The following is a 26,283-nucleotide window of genomic DNA, read 5'->3' on the forward strand; positions in this document are numbered from 1 at the left end:
TGAATATTATTAACCTATATAGGATGTTTGAGGATCAAACTCATTTCACGTTCAGCATTTTTTCGGCTGTAGTCTGGAATGTTCCATAGATTTGCTTTGCATAGTCAGCAAAGTCGTACAATGTCTCTTATTATAATATTCATAAATACACTTAGCATTTCTGTAATGAGCTGATGTCAATGCAAGGTCATGGAGGCAGCTCAGGTACAAGCTCAAAATTGTTGTTTATGATCAGCGGTATTTGTTTTCGCTGGACATGGACATTAATGCGCATTTTGTTGTTTCTTAACGGCTCAGTAAAAGCATCCACATCAGCCAAAAAGTCGACTTTATCGAAGATCATGAAGGTTCTATTCATGATATGGTAACTTGACTGAATCATCGAGTTTGTGTCCAATATTTGCAGAGCACCACTGACAACTTTATCATCTGAGGAGCAGGAGGTGGGTCTTCAGTTCAGATGGGTTATGGTTAAAAAAGTGATGCCCACACAAATGCTCGCACATCCTTTTTATGTCTCTTGGATTCTTCTGAACCTCGCTGCATCTGCCTCCATGGACAGCTCACTTTCTTTTATGTTGCAGGCAGGGGAATCCTGAAAACTTATTAAGAGGGAACAACAAATCATTTTTTATGAATTTAATGTACCGCTGGCTCCCTGATTTTCACTTCACTTTTCTTTTAAGTCGATGCTAATTAATTGCTAATTCAATTTTATTTTAAAACCACAAGTGACCTCAAGTGATGCCACAAACAACAAGTACAACCCTGGAAGCTTGCAAGACACTTACGTCGATGTCTTATCCTATAAACCCTCAATCTATTACACTTTTCTCTTTAATGCAGCTGCTCATGATTTCACGGATGAGGGCAAATTTGTAAAGCAAAATCCTCTGGCAGGTTGAGAACACTTTGATAATCTACTTGTACACAAGTCTTAAAATAAACAGGTGCCAGGATGAATGCACCCTGCAACTATCTTAATGATAAGCAAACAAAACAGGCCTAAAGTATATGGAATGCTGTCACACGAGGGAAAAGCCTGCAGCAATACTGGCATCTTTGGCAAGAGCTGAACCCTTAAATGCCTTAAAAAAAACAAGGTTGTGCACATGGAACATCCATGCCACCCAAGGGGTTTGTTAGGGAACGTTAATGTCCTTACAAAAGTACTCCATTCCTAAAGTTCCCATGAATTTTGTATTCTTTTGTGTTTGTCTAATGCTCTAGCGATTACCACCGAGTTTGGCAGATTAAGATCGTATGAGTTTGACTACCACAGCGATCCACAGAATGGAGTCCCTCACTGGCTGGATATATTTATGATGCTTCACAGGCCGGATGCTGAAATGAAAGAGGCACTACTCGAGGGGCTCTCTGTCTTAATCCGTGGACATTATCTCTACACTGTAAGCAGGTCTTGGCTCGTTACCTCTCAGTAGAGAGCCAGGCTAGCCGGGTTGCAGGGAGAGAGGCAGAAAAGGAAGGGGAAGGAGGGAGGGCCTTGCCCGGCCGCCAAGAATGTAATCTCCAGATTAGGGGGCGAGACGAATTCCTGCTGCCAGGCTGACCTTGTCAAGGCAATGGAGGAGCCAGAGTGAAATTGAGATTTCAGGACAAGAGCTAGTCGAGGGTTTTTTTTTTTTTTTTTTTGAGTGTTAGCGTTTCTCTTTCAAGGGTCACAGCCTTGACACTATGATTCACGCTAAATGTGTGTGGTCACACTGGTAGCACACATGAAATGTGTGTGGTGCAAACTGTTTCTGGCAGTGACCATACTGCCTGTAACCCTCGGCAGTCAGTCAGTCCACTGCAGTCTTTATGGGATAAAGCAACAATAACACATGTCCAAAGCAGTGTAGTTTGTCCTAATTTATTGAGACTGGGAAATGGTTTCAATTTTGTACGTCAAGACAGTGTAGATTTTAGTATTTAGACATGAATGAAGACTTTTGTCATGTGTTAAAACTTGTTTTTTATGTTATTTTTATATTATTTTATTTAATGGCACTTTTATAGAAACTCAGACGCTTTTCATGGGGAAAACATCAAAACATAAAACATCCAAAATAGTGAAACATTCAGTGCTTGGTCCTGGGTGTTGGAGTCAGGAGGTTTCCATCAGAGGAACAATGGAGGAAGTCAGTGAGGAAGGAGGGGGCCTGTATATGGAGGATGATTTTAAACTGGACGTATTGTGGTACCGGGTGCGATTGAATTTTCTGGAGGATGGGAGTAATGCGGTCATGAGTGCAGGTGTGGGTGAGCAGCAGTTTTTGGATGTACTGGAGTTTAAGTTGTCAAGGTGTGCCATATAGGATGCTCTTGCAGTAGTCGATTCTGGAGGTGATAAAGGCGTGGATGAGGGTTTTTGCAGCCGTGAAGGAGAGTGGTGGGTGGTGTCGGGCTATGTTTTTAAGGTGAAAAAAGGCAATTCAGATTTGATTTATGTGTTGTTCTAAGGAGAGGTTGTTGTCAAAGATGACTCAGAGGTTGTGACTGTGAAGGGGAGGGTGGCAGAAACTGTGAGTGGTTCTGGTGAGGGATCTGGGGCCGATGATTATCATATCTGATTTGTCACAGTTCTAGTTTGAGGAAGTTGGTGTGCATCCAGGATTTGATGTCAGTGAGTGGAGTGAGTGGCAGAGGTGATGAATTTGGTGATGTAGAGCTGGACATCGTCGGTCTAACAGTGGAAAAATGAAGACCAACATCATGGAGACAATGATGTTGCCGAAAAAGGAAGCATGTAGAGGATGAAAAGGAGAGGACCAAGCATCGAACCCTGGGGGACGCCTTGGGACAGAGAAGTGGTGGAGGAGGTGCAGTTATTGATGTGGATATTTAAATATTTATCACTAAATCAGCAACAACCGACAGTAATGTTAAAGAAAAATTAAAATGCCTTGAATGTTGCTAAACTACCTTCAGAAACTGGTGGATGAAAATACACAACATTACCTTTTTTCCAACTTAGCCCTGTCCATTTCAAATCAGCGAGCCCTTGAATGTATACAGGAAGTTTTATTTCGTTTACAAGCTTCCATCATGAATTTACTTACATATTAGTTTGAATATTCTAACTTTCTGAGTGACCTCAGTGTCCTTTGATTGGGTTTATATAAGCATGTTCTGATGGATAGGAACTGGAGAAATGAGAATAATGATGTGACATTCCTGTTTGAGCATTTTATTCATTTGACCCGTAATTGCAAAACAACAAAATAATGAGTCTGTCGACCACAGACAGTAGCACACAGCATCAGCTGCAAGAAAGAAGAGGCGGAAAGCTGACACTAAACTACCATTGTGCTACTTAGACAAGATTTATTTTTATTGCCTCAGACGCCTGTTGAAAAACTCACTGTCTTCCAATTTTCAATTCAATTATTTACGCAAGAAAACACACTGAGAGCTTTGCTTTCCAATGCAGGTGCATCCTGTAGGTGCTGTGGTGAAATGAAGAGTGATGCAAACACTAATAACATTCATAAAATACAAATGAATACAGAAAAATTGTCAGTTTTGTTGGTATTTCATGATTAGGAATGCGGACAGCATTGCCCGGAGATAACAAATTTACACAATAAAAGATACCATACCATGTTGCTTAATTGAAATGTCAAATATTTCTCCTATTATTTTAGACCAAAGGAATGTCTATGAAGAGTGCATAAAGGCGAATGTAACTCCTGACAGTATGTATTTCCAGCAGCTTCTGTGAGAAGCACACACTGCTCAGGATAGTTAGATAAATACCACAGTTAGATAAATACGTGTAGGTTGGGCCACATAACATAAAACGTTGTGACATAAAACGCTTTTTATGTACAATTAATTCCAAAGCACCAGTCAGTTCCACTAAATTGAACCAAGATATGAGATTATATGTCTCCACTCGCTGTGTGAAAGAAAACCCTGTCTGGGTTTGCGTTTATTTCCATGCTACCTCAGTCTCATCCACAGCTTTCACTCACGGCATAAAAAAAAAAAGCTGTCATGAGATATATAATTCAAAGTCTGTGTTGAGTTAATTCAAAGTTTGAGATGCAAAGTGTTGTCAGAATGTCCTTGAACATCCAAAGCCACCATGAGGTCTTGGATAATTAGTGTTTGAATCATTGCGTACACCAGGGAGAATGTACTTCTCATTATATTTGTTAGCTGTGAACTTTTGCTTCACACATATTGTTTACCAAAGTGGCACCACTAAGGGCACACAGACTGCCTTATTAGAGAACTGCTGACCCAATGCTATTTTTCCTCATTTAAATTAAAGCAACACTGGCTCCCACCACTTTGATATTATTGGTAATCAGTTATGGGAAATGAAACTGGATAAAACAAAGTAAACATTCCCTTATATTGCAATGTAAAGCAATTCCCAATGGTGTTTGTGTTCTCCGCCTTCCACTTGATGCATTTGGATTATGCTCCAGCATGCACTGGGTGAACAAATGAACATAAACATGAGCTCTTGTGTTAGTACCTATGGAGGTATCTGTTTCCCTCTATGTCCAGTCCTAATGCTATGATAGGTTAACTGACACTTGCACAGAAGGACAGACATTAGCTGTGAGTTAATGATTCTAGTCTAATTTAGAGTCTAATGACTTTCTACGGTTAACATCCTTTGTCTTCAACTCTTGCATACTGTAGCATCAGCATTATTTACTAATGACCATTATTAAATGTAATACAATTAGTACAAAGCATAGCATAAATGCTTTACATGGTTGGGTTTTTAAGTTTCAATTTTGGGTGTTGGGTTCTCATTTGTAGAATCAATTTCTGGTTTAGGAAGATGAAACATTTTATATAAGAAAAACACATAAAATCAGTATCACTGTTTATTTGAATTGCAGATCAGAACAAGGCACAGTACATTCACTACGTGTATATCAAAGTGACACATGAGTCCATTACTGTACTTGTGAAATTCCCTTCTGTCGTGTCCGGTAACGAGGGATGCACCCGGTGTGCAGATACTGTATTTACGATGTATCTCACCCCCAGCCGACATGAAACCGGTGGACTTAATGACCCAATTGCCTCCGCTAGCAACTCTCCAGCACGCAGCTGAAGTCATGCATAATCCCACAAAATCTACCCAGCTTATGAATTTTAAATGGGGAGGCCTAAATCACAGAGCTGCTTTTAAGTGAACCCATTTCTAATAGTAAAGCAGACAGCTGGAATGATGTCCCGTTGTCGGGGCGTCGTCACCCAGGTGGATGCATTTTATAGACTGTAAATATATTTTTTATGTGAGCAAAGGTTGTAAAGTTGACATATTGGATGCAGGAGAAACCCTTAAAAAAGAAAGAAAATCAACCAAATAGACTGGCTATTTTGGTAAATCTGGGCTCCCTTTTAATTGCTCTGATCTGGGATTGCTATGCAGACACAGTGTCGACTTGTGAAGCTATGCACAAAATGAAAAGAATTCAGCCTTTTTAAGCCAACATGTCTCAACTGCTCAGAGACTCAAATGGAAGGAATGAATGAAATACTGAAGATTTTCTTCAGCTCTCTGGTTCATGTGCTCTGAAGGAGCCACTTGCCATATATACCACTTGTCATTCATTTTCCCTGATGAAACATGAAACACGTTGGTTATTCTCATGGCTTAAGAGCAGCTCAGCTCATTTTCATTCCTCCAGTTTGATTTGAATCAGGTACGTTACAGCAGCTGGGTTAGTATAGCATTTTATCCATTTGATTTTCTGGGGGCTGAAAATGTGGTTTGATATAACAAAGAGCAAAGGATAATTACAATGCAACATAGGTCTTCGCTGTTCTGCTCTTAAAGGTCGGTGTATGCTTAAATCAAAGTCCGTAAGTGTGGTCTGACCATGTCAGAGTGCAAACTATTGTTACGAATGGCCACACTTCAAGGCCAGATAAAAATCCTGCTGTTATAGAAAAGGGGGTGAGTGAAATTGGGGATTACAGCACAGACTTTAAAAACTCTCTCTCCTCAAAGGCAAGTCATGCTGTTGCACTCGGTGGTACACATGAAAAGCAAAAGTTTGGCTTGAGCGAGAAGATAAAGATAAAGATAAAGTGTACTTTCTCACGTGGCCAATCATGGCGTAAAGTGGGCAAAATTGTCGGACTGTCTGTTATAAAAAGAATAGAAATACTTCATTTGAAGCATACTGACCCCTTTTTCCTTTTATTAAGAATAACACTGATTCTGCCCATGTCTGTTGTAGTGAATTGGGAACTTTGTTGTACAATTTATTACCCAAACTGTCTGTTGACCTTGTTTACCTACCATTGTTGTTCTGGCCATGTGTGATGTATTAAGAGAGTCGAATATATTGAAGAAACACTAATGTGCACGTGCAGCGGACCACACAATGCAGAAGTAAACCCAGAAAACCGGGAACGTTTTTTTTTTAAGGAGCAATTTTCATTCAAGTGACAGGATGCCATCTTTGAGTCTTTGGTATCCAGCTTTTATAACACAGCCAGTGCTTTGTGCACACAGCTTTCGTGTGCAGTGAGGGATTGTTACCGACATTGCAGGTGTGCTGCCATTGCAAAATAAAGTGGTTTAGCTGAACCTTTGACATGTTTATAGCCTGTCAGACTTTGTCATAGCGGTCACAATGGTCTGAAAATAACAGCCAAAATAAGTGAAATAAAACGCACATTTTTTTTGTAGGATATGTGGAAGTTTGAAACATCTCCAAGCAAAAATAATGAAAATAACTGAGCTGCTCTTGAGTAAAAAGAAACATGTTTCAGCAGCGTCAGGATGTACACACACGTACAACAGTAAAGGCTCCTCCAGAGCCCATAAACTGAATATCACATTCATTCATTCCATTTGGATCTCTGAGCACATTGGATTTAAAAGCTCTAACCATTACATTTCTTTCAGTCTTCACGTAGCTCATGTCCGCACTGTAGCAGAATAGACGAAGCGTATTCACATAAAAAGACAGCAACCATAACAATCAAGAATGAGACTTCCAGTGATTTTTTTTTTCAAAGGGTTTCAGGATTCTAAGGCTCGGATTCACTGATGGTTTGTGTTGTGCCTCTCAAACGGCCGAATTAGAATATCATGTTATTCTGCATCCATTTGCGGCCAGGAGAGAGGGCAGTCACACAAGAAGAGTGAAGAAGGGACTTGAACAGTGCTTGTGTCAGTGATGCATGTTTAAATCTTTTTCTTTTGAACACTCGGTAATGACTTGGAGGTGGAGGTGGCTCTCAGCTCACGCCCGCTATATTTTCTTCGCCCTCCCCGTAAACTGCGGCACAAACAAGATCTTTTGAAAGAACTGCGGTTAGTTAATTCACACTAGCTGACTCTGTGTTCAGAGGGTGAGCTCATTTGAAGCTGCAGTTTGGCTGCTTATTACACCTTCTGATTGATTGCCGTGGTGTGTTGGAGTTCATTTGGACTTGAAATTCAAGATTTTCCTTTGCGGGCAAAGAAAAATGGTGCTGTAAGCTTGCAAAAAAAGAAAAAAAAATATATAGAGAGAAATTAGACGATGTGCAGTTGCAACACAATCTCAGTCACAAACTCCCAACACATCAGAGCCTGAATGTTGTCTGCTTGTTTCTGTCTTGGCATGTTGCTAGGCGATACATTAATATTAATGTTGTCTTTCACAGAACGTGTGCACTCTCTGCCCCCCTTGGGATAAACTGAAGCTTAAAGATATCTCCATATCACTGATACTTCTTTTATCCTAGTTAAAACTCATATCAAGGGTTTTAATTACATTCGGCAAATGTAATGCTGCAGAGCTTTGTTGAGAAGTCACAATTGGCTTTTTGGTTTCTCCTTTGCGGCGCCGATATGCTCGGCTAATTTCTGACCTGATCTAATTGAAAAAAAATGGTATGTGCTGTGTTTGAACACGTGAACATGTTTGAGTTCATCATTTTTTCTGAGCTTATTTTGCCTGGATCCAATCGCACAATCGCCACATCTGATTCTGAACCAAAATCTCTATTTAAATGTAAACTGTAAAGCCAAAGCATCATGACTGCTCCTTTCTGAACACGAGAAATAAATCCGTGATGGAGTTCATCCCCTTCTTCGCCCTTTTACCCTGCCAGGCTTTTAGCCTGGAGTCTTTGTCGTAGATCCCCACACCTCTCAGCTGCCCTCTCCGCAAAACCATTTTCTTGGCACTGAAACACAGATGTTATCCATCTGATTAAACGTTCAAGGTTACATCTCCAAATACATCAAAGTCTACCTCTCCCAAAAGAGGAAGCGTGACAGTCAGTATTTTTGGTTGCCTGGAGGTGCAAGCTCCAGTGTCCTCCCCATCGTTATTTTTTTTCCTTTTTCTGTACAAGTAATTTGGTATCTCTGCTCCTATGACAAAGTGTTACGATGAGCGAGACTCAGCCAGTAGGTGAGATGAATGATGCTGAAGGGATCTAGCATTCTTTGTCATTAAAAACTGGATGTTTACGCGGCATAAAAGGGTTGAGCAAATCTGCAGACTACTGCCCCGGGATGAGAAATCAACTGAGAGCTGATCTTTCTTCTCAACTAATAGATTACTATTTTCATTCAAGTTAAAAATTAAAACTGTTCTGCATTTTTGCTTGAAAACATGCCTGAAACCAAACATTGATTATCAATTTAATAAATCAATCATCCAATCGACTAAGTGTAGTTAAGTACTGAGCTTGAGATGGCACATAGCCAGTCTTGCTCAGCATAAAGACTTGGAAGCAGAGAGAGACTGCCAGCTCTGTCCAACGTTGAAAATATTAACACCCCACAGCTCACTCATTAATATCAGATATATTGCCATATAGCCATATTTCTGATCTCTTTAACCCATGATAACTACTTCAAGTCTTCAGCTAAACTTACCTGACCTCAGCCCATGCATAATCACATACACAAGAGTATTGTTGATCTTTCTGTCCCCGTCTTGAACACAAAGCGGTTACATAGATTTCCCGAAATGTTTACCATTCCTTTAACTGATAATGATAATGAAGACAATCTGACTTAACGGCCTTGTGGTTGCAGCTCGTCAACACTGACTGATTGCTTTCCTTCTTTCGCCCCTTCCAGAGATCGAAAAGGTTCAGAAAGATGAGGGGAAGGAAGAGGAGAAGTTCATCGACGTCGTCATCAACAAGAACATGAAACTGGGCCAGAAAGTTTTAATACCAGTCAAGCAGTTTCCTAAAGTAAGTGCTATAGTACCACCACCAAGAGACTTCTCCCCAAAAAATGTGATGTGCAGAGATAGAGAATTTTAGATTGTGTTATTTATAGATAATGAAGCCAACTACAGTAGCTCCAGTTTTGATTTAAATTCCTTACAACAGCCACTTGACACTTTTTGTTGATGCTTTATGTTATTAGATGTAGCATATCTGGAAGACGGCATGCAGGCAGAGTATCGGCTGACAGAACTGGGGTGGAACTATATTAGGGATGTTACCTTCTGTCTGAAGAATTGTTTAAGCTTCTGAAATGTTACCACCGTAACTCTCGCACTCCTCCCTCACACACACACACACACACACACACACCTCCATTACACTGACCTTGGTCAATGACGCTTTGATGTCTCGGTATATTAATTTGTCAATGAATATTTATGAATATATGATTCAAAGGAATTATCTCACGGTGGATTTCATTTTCTTGAGTGTGCAGTGGATTTTCTTATGATACATGCACTTCTAGGTCTTTTTCAACTCCTGTCCTTTTTTTTTTTTATATATATTATTATTATTTTGAAAAATGATACCATGGGAGGGTGAGAGTACGACTGCAAAGCAAGCACATATAGTAAGTCACATAGAGTCCTAGACCGTCAGCTTGGCGATGACCTCCACACAAAGCCGTTTTGAGCGATAACACTGTTGCCGCCGCTGAAAGCACTTCAGCCTCCCCTGCCAAGAGGAGCCTTCAACGGCAACGGCATTTATTGGAGCCACGCGCTCAGTGCATGACAGGGATATCCCACTGGGAGCACGATGGGGAGGCTGGTGTAAAAGTGAGAGGAGCGCTCTTAGATGGGGACATCACTCAAGTTTTCACCTTAGCCCTCAAGGGGGGAAGGACGGCCGTAAGCTGCAGTATGTGGATGGAGAGGACAACGTCAGGGACGTAAAACATACAGTAGCACAGGAATCAAACACTGAACCAACAAAGCTTTAGAGATGGCATTTAGTCTCAGCAAAAAGTGCTTTTCTGCTCAGTATCACTATCATTTTAATGACATGCATAATAAAAAATAATGCCACTGACAGTTTACGATGCAGGGTGTAAAATTCAGCTACATACCAGGTTTTAAATTAGTCCACACCTAACTTAACAATTAATGTTAGGTTTAAGGACTTACCATAGAGCCATTGTTTGCTCTGTGACAAACACATCCTCAGTCAACACTCTTTAATTTTAAATAATTGTCACTTAAAGATCAAAACTTGTGAGCAGTGGGGATTTGTCTGAGCGAGAAAGAAAGAAGAAAAACAATCACAATTCATTTTCAAGTTTTTGAGATCATATCACACAACTTAGATCTGTTACTGTTGTTTTGAGCCTCACCACATCACATCACCTTCTCCACATCCTTGATTATGCCCAGTAGGGATTGATTTGATGATTGCCGGTCCAAATGAGATGAAAAGAGTCAACAGCCATGAGGCTCTGTAAGGCAGCCTCGATCTCCTACGCTTGAAGGTGTAGATTAGAGGCGTTGGCTTCAGATACTGCCACCGTCATCACACAAATTTACATTATTAGCACTGAGTTTAAATCTTAAATATTCCTTCTGCGTTTTGCTTTGACACCCGATCCTCCATTATCGCCATGTCAGTCAACCCTCCTTACAATTGTCACTTGGTTGACATCCAGTTTGTGTCGCCATACTGCTATACAGTACACTTTCAGTTTAAAATTCTAGCATCCGTCGTCCAACTAACTATTAATAACAAGCTTAGCATTTTACGAATTTGGGAGATGGTGATTGAATATGAACTAAATTGGTTTTACTTTTATTTAAAAAATAGAAGGGAACAACATCGGGGGTGTAATCGGTGTATGCCTGGACAACCATACAGCTTTGAATGAATGTCTGAAAAGTTATAGCAATCCAAACATTTCAGCTTGCATCCATATGATGGGTCTAACATCCTGCTAGTATGAAAAAATAACATCCCATCTGTGTATTTCCCAAGAAAATTATGACATATTGACTATATTTGATTGTCCGATGCTTGCAATTAATTTTGTTTAAGGATTAAATACTTTTTTACTCTGCTGAGAACGGAGGCTGGCACCATATTTTTAAGATTTTAGTTGTACTCATTAACAGTAACCAACAGTGACCAACAAATACTAATACATATATTGCAGTACATGTTTGCATGTATTTGTTGTGTTCATATGGATTTCCATTGCATTCCAAGTGTAGTTAGGACCTTCTTCAAAACTAAACTATAACCTTTGAAAACTTGAAGCAGCAATTATATGAACCCCAAACCTTTCTCCATGTCTTTCTAACTGTCTTTGTACCTGCTAATGACCAAATCAAAGATTACTGGGTGGTTCGTGCTTTAACTGTGATAGAGTGAGTCATTATTTCAGCCGCTACTGACACGCACTCTGATGAAGAGATGAAATACATTTTCAGTGAGCACCGAGGGCTGTGTACGTATGTATGCAGTGTCATCTGGAGGCTGATCTGAGTCTCCTAGGTTCACAGCTAAACAGATTTGCTTTGACAGCTTTGATAAGTAGAGCCACTAATACGCTGTTTAGAGCTCCAACAAGCCACCGAAGGAAGACAAATTCAATTTGTTCCGTCTGACAGGTAGCAATGGCAAGAGTGATCGGTCTGACTTGAATGGTTTTTCTCCTGAGCTGCGCGCATCACCTTTTGGCTTCTGGCATTGAAGTGGCACAGACATTTTCCAAATAGCCATTTAGGAGCATGTGGAGAGAGGTTATATCCATCCTCCTCAAACATAGCTTTTTATCAAAATGAAGCGGGCAAGGACAACACGCGGCACGTTCCAGGCTGCTGATTCTCCGTGATAAAACGGAGCTGTTCCTCTGTTTGCGATGATTTTTTAAACCCAATACTGATGAATTTTTAGACTTTCTAAGATATTGGCAAGAGTGATGATATTATTATTATGATGTCGAGTGTGGACACAGCGAACGGATGCCCACCTAGAAGCTTTTTTAGAGATTTAATTGAAACCTTCCTACAGAAATAAAAAGATTTTAGATCATGATTTAGGCAGCGTGACACATAATCTCACTCCTACTCAGGAACTAAAAATACCTCACCTTTTGAACAGGGATACACTATCAGTGCTCATCTGTACATTTGCCGGATCTGTGGGCCCTCTCCCAGAAAGCATCTTTTGGCAGAAAGCACCGCAGGCCATTAGCGAGGCGTAAGGAGTCCCACTGGTTTATTTCCAGTTCAGACTGTGGCTTTTCTCTGTGCTGGGAGCAGTGATTTATCCTTCTGCTGTCGTTCCTGTCCTGCTGTCCTCAGCACAATCACTGTGCGCTGGCTCTCTGTAAGCACACCTTTCGCCAGGCTCGCAGTATTACATTCAGCAAATGATGAAAAGATCTCAGATGCGCCTCCCGCTCTCTCTCTCCCTTTCCCTCCCTCTGCCACCCTGCACCCCCTTCAAGTTAAGTGTGATTAATCATACATCCTTTCTCCACTTGTGTCCGCTGTCTTTCTAATCATCCGCATGACACTTTTTTTTGTGCTTTGTTTCAGCTGCGACAATACATATTCTGTTTTTTTTATGTATTTCCAATGATTCCTCTTCTTTGTGTTTTATTTGTTTTTTTTTCCCCCATGCAACCAACACCACAACAAAGCAGCAGGCAGCAACCTGTGATTAAACACATCAGCTTTTCTTCTTGTGATTACAGACAGCAGCAGCACAATCCTCTCACACAGTCTAATGACATGAAGCGGTACAGGAGCCCAGGCAGGTTTTTGTAAATCACATAATCCCTCATGAAAACTAAAGCATTAGCAAAACCCCAAAGCATCAATCACAGTACGAGTCAGACAGATTTTTGATTTGTGATAAACAGCGGGGATTACAGTTTTATGTTGGGTTATACTTGTATAGTTGGAGGATTTTCCATATGAGGAGATGTATGTGCATCTGCCTGTGTGTGTGTGTGTGACAGGGTGGTGATGTTTTAAATGTCCAGATTAAGGCTCTCTGACATTTACTGGCTTTGGTCCAACAAATATGAAGCAAATCTGTAGGATCTCTTTTTAAATAGTCAGGAACTCAAAATAGAGCCAAACAAATAGCAGTGCATCATGTCAACAAACGATCTATAATTCTGTCTGAAGTGGCTGAAACCCATGGTTGATTCAACCTGCTGCAGCCCCTGAGCTATAAAAGAGGCTGATTAACCCCCTGTTTCTCCCTCCTTTGTCTATTATGTACAGCATCCTTATGCTAAAATGTGACATGTGTGGTAATTTGATTCAATTAACTGATTTATGAATACACACAATTAAGCACAGCCGGCCGTAATAATAAAGGTCCAACCTAGATTAAGAACACTGTCTCCGAGAAATGATGTTTGTATACTAACCTACAACAGCAAATTCATTTTGAGAGAAGCCTAAAGCCTCCTGACATATAGCTATCTCAACATTTGGAAAACAACATCTGTTAACAAATGGAACATTCTTAAACTTTTTCCACGGTTATATTTAGACACTCACAGCACTTGTTAAAGAGAGAAATTGTGGTCTCGGTTGGCTACTGACACTGACCAACTTGGGTCCATCCATCCATTTTCTGTAACCATGTATCCTTATCAGGGTCGTGGTGGGCTGGAGGCAATCCCAGCTGACATTGGGCGATAGGTGGGGTACACCCTGGACAGGTTGCCAGGGCTCACTTAGGGCTGACATAGAGATAAACAACCATTCACACCTTACAGACACTGGGAGAACGCGAAACACAGAAAGGGCGATTTAAACCAGGGATCTTCTTGCTGTGGGGCTAAACATTGCTGCACTGTGCCACCTCTAGTTTGGATGTTTTTACTTTATTATAATTTGACCAAAGCCACAAACTTACCTAACTAACTAAACTACAATTGGGAGCTCTACCCACTATCCACCTGAATCACCTACTCACAACTTGCATACAGAAACATATCACTTTCTGACTGGAAAAGACAAGAGGCAGCAATGTTTCCCATCAAAACCAAATATGAGTTGTACAATCAGGTAATACAGTAGTACCCTGATTAAGGGTCTTACCATGTTATGGTGTGCTTAACCAGCCTCTCAAACAACATCACAATAAATCAATAAATTGTCATAAACCAAATAGTGCCATTGGGGATCTGTTGGCCTGGGTTTCCTGCTTTGCTCAGACCAAGAACATTGTCACAGTTTTCTCACTCATCAGATTCTCTGGGTCTCTTTTATTATAAACTGCCCACTACAGACAACATCTTCTAAATTAAACGGGGCATTTGTTTTCCCCTCAGCTCACCAACAAACTAGCGTCCCCAGTTTCACAGAAACTCAAACAAGCTGCAGAGCCAATTCGTGTTTACATCAATTTCTGTTTCACAGTCTGTGTACATTTTTCCATCCCTGTAAATTTGCTCCTTTAAGCTCTCAGCCTGATGCCCATGTATGCACAGCTGATATAGCTCCCACACTGTCATATTGAAAGCAACACAATAGCAGCTTTCAAGTGATTTTTATCCATTGGCGTGTAGAACACTGTCGGTAGAATGAGGACTGATGCATCCATACAAACATCCCGGACACCGTGTCAGATACACAACCTGTCAGAGAGGTGGAATGGGTGCACAAAAGCTGTAACAACACGGAGAGAAGTGGGCTGTGTGATGTGGCTCTGCAAATCATTGTTCAAGAGATGGCACAGCTCAGTGATCAAGGCTCTATCCAGGTGGAAATGATGGATGCCCAGGACATCGGTTAAACTCAGCACATTTAAAACATTTCCTGACACCCTCTGTTCGCCCCGGCAGCACTGTCTCCTTTGATGATCCTTTTGTAAACTTGAATACATTAGAGGCAGGGCCTTTCTTGTTTGCTTAGATAACTTTTAAATCGAAATTTCTTGACCCAACAATTCATTTCCTGCTCAACATATTTGGAGTTACTGTGCAATTTTCAGTAGAGGTATTGAAATGTTTTAGATAATTGCCTGAACAGTACAAATGGACTCAAGCTAGCATCAAAGCGCACACACACTCTTATGCAAAGGTGGACATGTCTTACGTATTCATTAATCCAAGGTCACAATTCTGCAGGAGGCCACTTACTCCCATTTGCGAGTGCAAGGTTGGAATTAGCACGGTGGGGCATGGCATTTAAAGTTGAGGCAAGAGCTGCATGGGGTTCTGTATGATCACATCCAGTCGCAGGACTTTTTGGGTAATTATAAAAGTTGAAGGAACATACAGTAGCTGAGAAATGTTGGAGTTCAGCCCAGCCAGGATGAAAACCCTGCCGTCAGTTACTGCATTAGAGCGAATCACTAAAGCTTGCCTCGCAAATCCCTCACCCAGAAATTGGCAGGAGCCTCTTAATAAGCACTCACTTTCTGAACAAAAGGCAGCAGAGATACAGGTGAGGTGTGGAACCAAAACTGGTTTGTTTTTTTTTCTTTTTACCTCCTGCTAGCTAATTGATGACCTAGATAGTTGAGGGAGACAGCTGTATAACTCACCGTTAAAGGAAAACATGGAGAGGGGGAAGAAAAGCATCGCTCTCCTTTTGTCTCCCTGACCATCTCCAGCTGCTGTTGGAATTGTGTTGAGCCCGTGTAAAAGGTTGCATGACTTAGATGGGTGTCTGCATGCGGCGCGCCTCATAGTAATGCATAACATTTTTGTTTTCGCGGCTAAAAAGCGGTGACCTTGTGAAGTAATCTAAGCCAGGAAGCCTTTGATAGATGGTGATATGCCAGAGGGTGGTCAAGTTCAATGTTTGCTCAAACCAGCACATTATGATAATGTTGCACATTGAAAATTTATGTTGAAACATTCAGGAACACGCAGTTCAACAGGACTGAGACTGAATATTTCATGATGAACTGTTATATTTACCAACATAGTGGTGATTTTATTATTATTATATTACCTTCCTCATGTTAAATTATTTCATTTTTTGTGTTAATTAACAGTCTGACAGTTGAAGTCAGAACCTCTGGACTGCCCTTTGAAGCTAATTAGTTGGTTGAACTATAGCCGTTAGATGTTATTGATTGTTGTGATTATTCTCAGTTCAACGAATCATTCAGATTTTACATTTTATAGATGATGTATGTCATCATGGAGAATTCTACACCGCCTGCCAAAAACATTTGCTTCAATTGCTTCATCAAGTCTGAGAAAGTTACTCATGTGGCATCACCTGTAGGCTTTGTGGGATGTGTATAGGAGTTTCACGTAGGAACTAAATCTCTATTTTTACTTTTGCCGCATTGAGTTTGTCTTGTGACAAATTATGAAATTGTGATGTGAATGAATTAAAGTCAGTTGGGGCACCCTGAAGTGCAGTCCATGAATTGTAACTTCTCTGGTTCTGATCTGGCGGGGCACTTTTGTTACATGTTGTTCATTTTTCTCTCCTTGTTTCCTTTTTTCTGCTGTCATCTATCTAACAAAGGCTTTCAATGGCCAAAATTGAATGTGTGTTTAAATGAGTTCTGTTATGTTTAATGTATGTTTTTAAGTTTATATTCTTTGAAAAATACACTAGAATTAGAGTAGTAAAGTGAAGATGTCAAGATGTGTCTTTACTTATTTTAATTTAGCATATAATATACAAGTCGATGCCTCACAGTCTACACTACACTGGAACCTAAATGACACTACCCTTTTCCTAAAAAGATGAAAAACAGCATTATTAATCATATAAAATGATAAAAAAAAAATACTGGTGTGTAAATGCCATGTCTCTCCTAAGGACTAAACGTGACAATAAATCACAAAAAAAATGAAAAGTAGCAATAGGGAATTTCAGGAAATTAAAATAACTTTTATTTCATCCCCATTCCTGAATTCAATGCTGCTGCATACCACTACATACTTGTGACTTTTTTGTTAACGTTAGACTCAGTTGCACATCATCTTCATTCATCATAAAACCATATAACCCACGAGAAGGTGACACTGGGCCAGACATTCCAGAAATGCTCCCGTACTGATTCTATCAACACACGGATGGGGAAAAAACTGCTGATAAGTGTCATTACAGCGTCAGCTTCTGTTTGAGCCACGCGTGATTGACACAAGAAATGTCTTTACCCTTTATCTCAAATGCACAGATACTGATTGATCGACGCTCTCGCTCTCTGTTGCAGTTTAACTTTGTCGGCAAACTCCTCGGGCCGCGCGGGAACTCGTTAAAGAGGCTACAGGAGGACACTCTCACAAAGATGTCAATTCTCGGAAAAGGATCCATGAGAGACAAAGAAAAGGTAACACACCGCTCTGTTATTTCATTTTTCTCTCTGCTCTCTGTGCTCCTTTCACTCTTTTTTTCCCCCCTCCACATCATCTGATGTTGGCCTGCAGCAGAAAGTAAAAGGTGAGATGGATGTACGTTTAAAGTTAAGAAGGAATGTAGGCAGTCCAATAAAAATACAACTCAAATCAACTAGTGTGTCAGAAACTCCATTCAAGTTTTCCTTTTTTGTAAACTTTCCAGCTTGTTATTTTATATATATATATATTTGTGTGTATATGCTAAGATGCAACAGCTCTGTAATGTAGTTCATATGTTTGATATGATCACATGAATCATTTTATTCGTTCAGATGTGAGCAGATAACTCAGACTAGATTTGATTGACAGCTCATGGGTCACATGGAGCGGATAAAGTTTTGAAAAACAGCTTCATCTCGAAAAACAGATTTCAAAAGTTTATGGAAATGTGAATGATCTTGGGGATCACCAAACACGTCTGACATCTTTCAGAGGCGGCTCTCTCATAAACAAAACTCACCCATAGTCAAATCAAGGTCAGGCCGAACACAAGACAACACTATCTTAGATGTATGATTTTGTTTTAATAGAATTTCTGTCACAGGACAAGAGTAACGCTCACGATAATGATTTGAAATGGATACATTGTGGTAAAAAAGAAAAATAAGGATGGATCTTATAAAAAGGCTCAAACTTGAAAATTTCAAACACAATCCTGCTTAACAGCATCCATGATCCATGATCATGTGGGTACATAAAGAGAGGATATAAATGGCTCTAACAGCGGCTCTTTAGCAGCACAATTGATTGCAGACTGGACTGGTTAACAGAGAATAAATCGACTTCACTTGGCTCGTCTGCGTCTCTCCCCCTCCCTCTGTTTGTCAGGGGTGATTTGTTGGCGGCGATGATCCTCGCTATCATACAGCACATTCTTTTTGATTACTGTGATCAATAGTCTTTGATGGTCGACTCCTCTCGAGTACCTGGAGAAAAGATCTGTCATGGAGATGTGCTGACCTCGGCGGCCCTTACCTGTCTGCACAAACCCACCGCGGGATTTATGACTGACAGCTTTCTGTCGGGGACACGCCGCGCGGCGCTGCTTCCTCTTTTTTAAGAGAAGAGGGATACACCCTCGCCCACAAAACTGCCACTTTATCTTCAGCTGGTTGCTGACTGTCTGTTTTCAGCTGCATAGCTTGTGTCATCATAGCTTTCAGCACTCGAAATTCCCCGTGTAGGTCAGCGAGCTGCACCACTGTGGAGCAAAAAGAGGGGTCTACGTTCAAGTCAGGTAAAATCAAAGATGTTCTGCTATATCTTAGAACCACCAAGCATCTATATATATTAGAATATTTCCACCACATACTTTTTACTTGACTGATAGGAAGATAATATGCATGTTTCAGCCTGTGGAAGGCAGTAGATAAAAATGCAATTGTAGTCTTGCTACTCAGGAAATACAGCATAATAGATTTGTTGGAGGATGAAACTGTACAATGTTCAGTGCATTCCCTTTCATGCTCTTACATGTGGCATGTGGAGACACTGCGAAGAGCTGTGATAATTGCTCGGATATTTGCCGCTGCGGAACCTTGATCTTTGTGTTGACAAGAGCACGACTGCAGAGAGGTTGAAAGGCACCGAACTGCCTTAGTCTCCCCGCCTGGTTATGGCTCCATGGTTGTCCTGCCGCTGTCAGATCAGGATGATGTAAAGGCATCCGTGTACCGCGCCCCCTTCTCGTTAGCGCTGTGATTAACTCATCCATTTTCCTCCCTGGGACTTGTACTCCCTCTTTAATTTCTCTGATAGACAAAACAATCACATTGTCTTTGTTTCACTTTTGGTAAGTTCTGCTTCGGGTGTAATTGCGAGATACTGTGGCGAAATACCTTCATTTTCTGCGAGGACTGGTCTGTACGTGAAAGAACTGTCCTAGACCAAAAACTTACACCCAAATTACATGTCCATGATCATTTAGAGATCCAAGGTTGATGTTTAAATGACATGAACAAGCATACAAATTATGGGAGATAAAGCTGAGGGTATTTTAAACCATTTCATTGCTCTCTTCCTTCACCTTTTGCAAACTCAACCATAGTGTGGGATCCATCTTTTTGTGTTCTTTTGTGTTCTTTGTTGGGGAATCTACGTAGGATTTTATGATTCCCCGTGTGCTATCTTGTGACGGACAGGAAGTGATGCATGAAATAAATGGAATAACTGTATTGAGTAGTGTTACCAGGCAGAGCCACCGTTTATGAACATACAGAAAGAAAGGAAGAAGAAAATAAAAGACATCCACTATACCAGGTTGCAAAATTAACTTTTTTGCCCACTGGCCAAATGGCCACTCAATAGATAACTGTTGTTATTTTTATTTTTTTTGGCTGCATGGTGACTACCAACCACTTACCAGCATTTGGCTGGTGGCTGGTGGCTGGTGCTAATTTTGCACCCTGCACCAGACTGAACAGATAATCCTGCAGTCTGGCAACACGACAGTAAACAAACCTCCCTGTGCTGTGTCTTGGAAGTTATTAGACTAATCTCTAAAACAGGTCTTAAAAATATTGTTGTATGGAAAAGATGTAATCATGAACAAGGTGGGTATCGATGGCTCAGTCGTCTTTGGCTTTCAACTTGCCATGATTGGTCAGTAGATCTGACAGTCTAGAGGTGGAATAGTCCACGCATTGCTTTAAAAACGAATGAAAGAGTCCTTTAATCAGTTCTGTATATTACCAGTAACCATTGAATGGAGGCCAGTAAAGGGCAGACACAGTACGGCCTGTCTTACTTCTGGTAAGGACTCCTCTGTCAGCCTGCCGCCAGCTGGTAGATTCATTTCTTCAGAATATATAAAAGTATATGTTTGCCTTGATTTATTAAAGAAGACGTGTGGTCTTTATGAATGTCAGAGGTGTAGATAAACAAGGCTAGAAGCGCTGTGCAGTATATCACCACAGTAGACGGCTGTGTTGCATACAGTATGATGTGCTACTTGTCATTCAGACAAAATAATAGAATTTGCCTTCATATTCCAGTATCTGTCCTTAATTTCATTTGAATGCGAATGCTCGGAGCTTGATGTTATTTTTATTTTTTATTTATTTTTACCTCTGAGCTCCATCTGCAGGAGCCCCCTGCGTTCAGAGTGCGGTGGCCTTCTGTTTCCAGGACGAACGGCTTTTCATAAGCAGATTTGCAGAGGGGGAAAAAAAATGTAAATAGAAGGAAGATGCTGCCAATAGATATGAGAAACAGACAGCTGTAATCTCCCACCGTGGGCTGCTTAGCTGGTATAGGACTCCGCTGGATCATGGATGCTTCTTATCAGTACCGGGAGAGGGGCCTCCATGTATGAAAGCTGCTATTATATCTACAATATCATATGCAAATGATGTGGTCACACAAAGGAATTGATACCAAATGAAATCTCTGCTAGGTCTAACACTTAAATAGACCATATAGAGGGTTATAGATGGAGTGAGAGAACAGATACTTTTCAAAGACAAGGAGGTCCTTAGGTGACACATGCAAACATTGTTTTTCTTGGCTGATGACAGTTAAAGCGCAGAAAAAAATAATTGTTTTTGCCGCATTTTTTCTTTCATGCAAATATACCAAGGAATACATGAAAGAGAAGAGAAGAGACAGACTGGAAGCAGGCGTCTCTTCCTAACACAGTGCTTACACTCCCTGCTCGACACAGGCAGCTCCGTCTGCGCTGGTGCTATGCGCAAAGGAGCCCTCTGCTCGTAAAGCACAGATTTATGGGGGAAATTAACATATCATTAACATACCACAGGCACTCTTAAAAGAAGGTTATTTATAATTAGGTGACATCAGAGACACTGGCTTGCATGGTGCAAGGGGAAGAGGAAGTTGCCGCCATTGGAAAGGCCCTGGAGAAGACTTTTTTTTTTTTCCTCTCTTTTTTTGTTGAAAGGGAGAAACTGGGACGCCAAAACCTGTTGTTTCCTTTGTGTAATGTGGTGGGAGACATTTGGGGGTTTTTTCTGTCCTATTTCCCAGCATCAATAACATTAAAGTGGCCTGCTTCTGTCGGGCCTGAATGTCCTGTGCAGCCCCTCACTGTTTACATGGTATATACTTCTGTTGTAGTCTTAAATGAACTGAGTTTCTGTAGGCAGAGGTGGAGAGGGGTGACTTACATCTGCTCTCCTTTCTGGGGATTGGGTATACAATAAGTAAACAACACATATGTCTACACCTGGTTCAAGATGAAATCTGTGACTTTCTGACACCCTCTGTGGTGACGATATTGCAGCTCCGGCAAAGATGGCAGACTTGTTCTGGAAGTCTGCTCTTTGTTTGAATAAGAAACTAATACCACTGAGTTTATGTAGTTGAGTTTAATTCAGGAAAATATGGTAATTGTTAATGGTATTATGGTCTTGTTAAACTCACTTATTGGGGAATCAATTTATTAAAGACAGTATTTGAAAATATGGACATCATTGATCAAAAACTGCATTCATACAACTAATTTTGGACAAAAGCAATGTCACGTTTCCTGGACTAAAACAAGACCAAGAGTTTATATCCACACTTGTGCCTCTGTGAGGCTCTGGTGTTCCTTAACTTAACTTGTGAGATGGTTGATTGGTTGGACGAATTATAGCCAGTGATGGAACTGGATAAAAAGTCATGGGGTCACTGATGTATATATCTACACCAAATTGTAATGGTAATCCATCCAACGGCGTCAACAGTCCATAAACAGGAAACAATGTGGGGTACAGAAAAATTAGAGGCATTAATCCTCTGTGCACTGTGGATATTTGTACCAAAGTCTGATAGTTGTTGAGGTATTTTAGACTGATCAACCAATCATATAAATAGATAAATATTTTTTTTTTAAAAGTTACCTAAGCGCTAATTATTCCTTATTTTTAATTTACCATCTCAAACTATCAGTTCTTTATAAGGTAATAATTCTTTAGGTCCCATCTTACGTTTTGTCTCTCTGGTGCAGTGTGTTCATCCCTGTGGGTTTTGCTGCACTTCAGAATCAAGCACATCTTTGATGTCTTCACCTTGAGACTTTCTGTTATTGGAGATGACTCACGGTTATTTTAAAATCTTCTACTCTTGTAGACGAATTAAGATTCGTCTGGAAATGTTGCATAACGGGTAGGATTTGCTGACTAAAAGGTTAAAGATACAAAACTGAGCAACAGATAGTTGGACCACCACCATTTTCCTGAACTACTCTTGACACTTCTGTAACGTTCTTGACAAACGTCTCAATCCATACTGAGTAAAATATAAATACAAACATTTGATTGAAATGATTACTATTTTTTTTTTAGACATAAGGCGCTAAGTTGTTTTTAAAATAAATCCCTAGAACCCTTCCTTCTTGCTGATTTTATTTGAATAAAGCTACAGTGATCACGCAGACGAGATAAATAGCAACAAGAAGAGCAGATATTATGATGAAGTGTGTGAGGGCGCATACTTTATCTGTACATTTGTTATGAGGACAGGCAGCTGTGCGAGGACAGGAGCAATCAGTTAAATGTGACAGCCGCAGTTGAAAGGATTGTAAGGATTGCCTGTTTGCAGACGTATACGTTTACAAGAACCCACATAAATATTTTCTGTCTGTCTTTTTTTTTTTTTGTATCTCAGCAGCACCAAAGCATCAAACCTCATTATGTAACAGTTATGGAAAAACTCCCCGCAGTAAATCCTTGCCGAAATACAAAAAAAAAAGATAAATGTTCCTGACTGAAAGAGCTAACCCGCGCTCATTCCCAAGACAGACGATATATGATAGCAAATTGTTTTTTTTCTTTTTTCTTGTAACATCAGGAAGAAGAGCTACGGCAGAGTGGCGAGGCCAAATATCACCACCTGAACGAAGACCTGCACGTCCTCATCGAGGTGTTCGCCCCACCGGCTGAGGCCTATGCCAGGATGGGTCACGCTCTGGAGGAGATCAAGAAGTTTCTCATACCAGTATGTTCCCTTCTTTCCACACACACACACACACACACACACACACACACACACACACACACACACACACACACACTCTCTGTCTATGGCTTTCCCTTTTCTCCTCCTGAATCTCTTCTCAGCTGCTCTTTGGCCCCGGCCAACTCATTTTCAGCCTGTCCACGGTGAAGCGAGTGAGTAACAGCACAGACAACCCGCTCTTTCACTCACACTCTTTGTCTGTTCTTTGCACTGTAATTCTGTCAGGGCCGCTAGAACGTGTGTGTGTGTGTGTGTGCACAAAGCTTCTGATTCAGTGTGTGTGTGTGTGATCCTGGGTGGGAAGTCACGGGTAAAACAGGAATAAAAGAACGCAGGAGGGAATCTCTGCATGGGCCAAACCCTCCCTGGCAGCAGCATGCAACACGGAGCTTATTTACTCTTCCTCCATTCATTATGAATGATCTCTCCGATGCTCAGAGCTATGATGATTTACATCTCGCCATTAATTATCAGCAGACCCCTCCCCCACCCATCTCCCTGTTACCTCTTCCTACTGTTGCCATAAAACATATTTGTCGATAGAGGAGACACATGACAATCACATCAGTCATTTTATGATTAAAGACCTATTTCCGTGTTAATCATGTGTTTTAATTTAGTGGCCAAAAAAAAACAAAAAACAACTGTGTTGGAAGATAAAGGCAAACGGGGTCCTGAGGACTTATCAGCAGGAGATCTGAAATGTTTTGCTGCCTCAGGAACAGCGGTCACGGCAGTACTGTAAAGTACATTAATTAGATATTCCCGGGGCTGTAGCCCTGGAGATAAAGGACGAAATTTAATACAGTGTAATTGAAAGCGAGTATATTGCTGTCTCGGTGTGTGTGTGCATGTGTGCGTGTGTGAACATGCTGCCTCTCTCTGTGCAGGATTACAATGATGAGATCAGACAGGCCCAGCTGCAGGAGCTCACATACCTGAACGGCGGCTCGGAGGATGCCAAGGTGCCATCGGTGAGGGGCAAGTCAGCCGTCCGTGGAAGGGGGACACCTGTTCCAGGTCCTCCCAGGTAACCTGCTTCCAAGCGTGTGTGTATGTGAGAATGTGTGTGTGTACAAATTGTTGTGTGTACGTGCACTTTACTTCAGCTGGGGAATGGGTATTATTTACAGTTAAGGAGGTGCTGGGAAGGCAGTTTTTTTTCTTTTTTTGGGTAAATGCATGTGTACAGTATCCTGTTGCATTTTCAGACTTAATGGTGTCATTTCGAGTTACAGCGCATCCTCCGTCTGGCACGGCGACACCAGAAACACTCAGCCTTTTTGTGTGGCTTTTCAAATTTAAGGCACGGACGTCAGATTCAAGTTTTATTTCTTAATTAAGACGATTCTTTTTCTCTGTACGTTCCAGCGAGACTTGTTCAAATATGTTCAATTGACTAAACATTCTGGACCAGATTCAGTAGATCTACTAAATGTGTCAAATGTTGGCTGCAGCTTGCGTTTTGCCACACGCGCGCGTATTAGCTTTTGAATTACTAAGGCAGCTGCTCGTTTCACAGTTAGCTTCTGGACTCATTCTGGGGCTGCCCTTAATGAGCTCATATCCTTATTCACTGGTGGGATGTCTACAGTGATCTTGACTCCACCAATATTTAGTTTGACAGTGCTTAAAACTCTAGAGAGAAAAAAAATGGGTGTTACTCATAAAATGATAATATATCATACATTATGACTACTTATATTATTAATGCCACAGGAGACAAACTAACTTCAAGGGGAATGAAATGGAGATTAATTAATAATAAGCAAAAAATATCGGTGAGCTGGTCGGGCAGCAGATGGAGGGCTTCCTGTAGTGTCTTTATAATTGTGACATTTATTCATTTATTGTCGGATTGAACTCCCCACTCTTCTTGCTTTAACACAAAATCATTACATTTATTGTTTAATAATTATTTGCTCTATATAGACCAACAGTGCAGTTCTTCAGATATTTTTGTTTTGTCTTTGTGTTGACTAAAAAGGAGTCTTTTAGCATCAAACCTTCTTCCTGGCCCCTTAGAATTTTATCGCTACTATTTATTTCGCCTGGTTTGACGACAACGGCTCCAACCTGGGGCACCTGTTTGATAAGTGACTCCACTCCCAATGTTTTTTGGGGCATAATGTGTCAAATCTGCAACTGGAAAATAGGTGTTAGAAACGCCATAAATCAGGCACCCAATGTTCACATTTTCCAATGTCTGTCTTACCACAGAAATCAAAGTGAAAGTAGTGTGACACCGGAGCACAGTAAAACCTCTTAGAGTTCGTCGGACTGCAGTTTGTGTCTTGTCATCTGCTTTTTTTCTGTTCATAATCTTACTCTAACCTAAACCTAACCAACTAGTGCTTCTGTTTTCTGCCAGGAAACACAGTGTATCTTAATTTGCAAGTACAGACTGATATGAAATTATTCCAGTAGGACACACTGGGAAAAAAAAACAACAAAAAAACAACTTATACTAAGCCAAACAAAGGCTTCCTGTTTAAAGTGATGGGTTATCTGCCTCTGTGGAAGTTGTTTCTCATATCCTGTACAAATGAATGACAGCATAAAGCTTCTTCTGAAGGCAGAAAAATGAGCCCTGATATTTCCAACTATGCTGACTGTGTGCAGACCTCAGCAGGGACTACAAAGAAGAGACAGAAACCGTAGATGATTTGCATAAAACTACAAACCAAAGCACTTCTGTTATCATTTAAAGTTGCTCCATGCAACTTTCCAAACGGCTGGTTATTTACTGAACTTTCCAGGCTGGTTGC

The 26,283-nt window shown here is 40.8% G+C and overlaps 1 protein-coding gene across 2 annotated transcripts in view; it reads left to right on the forward strand.

Annotated features, from left to right (window-relative positions):
- The window catches only part of khdrbs3 (KH domain containing, RNA binding, signal transduction associated 3), a 92,447-nt gene that overhangs the window by 33,768 nt on the left and 32,396 nt on the right, over positions 1-26,283 (forward strand). For both annotated transcript variants that reach the window (XR_002042728.2, XM_019271396.2), the window contains exons 2-5: positions 9,071-9,189; positions 17,374-17,490; positions 23,348-23,494; positions 24,406-24,545. Coding sequence is in view for 1 of the 2 variants with exons in the window: in XM_019271396.2 (XP_019126941.1) it covers positions 9,071-9,189; positions 17,374-17,490; positions 23,348-23,494; positions 24,406-24,545 (523 nt within the window). In the remaining variant the exon portion in view is untranslated. The remainder of the gene's footprint in view (positions 1-9,070; positions 9,190-17,373; positions 17,491-23,347; positions 23,495-24,405; positions 24,546-26,283) is intronic.

The sequence above is a fragment of the Larimichthys crocea genome, chromosome XIII, assembly GCF_000972845.2.
Source record: "Larimichthys crocea isolate SSNF chromosome XIII, L_crocea_2.0, whole genome shotgun sequence".
Taxonomy (NCBI): Eukaryota; Metazoa; Chordata; class Actinopteri; family Sciaenidae; genus Larimichthys; species Larimichthys crocea.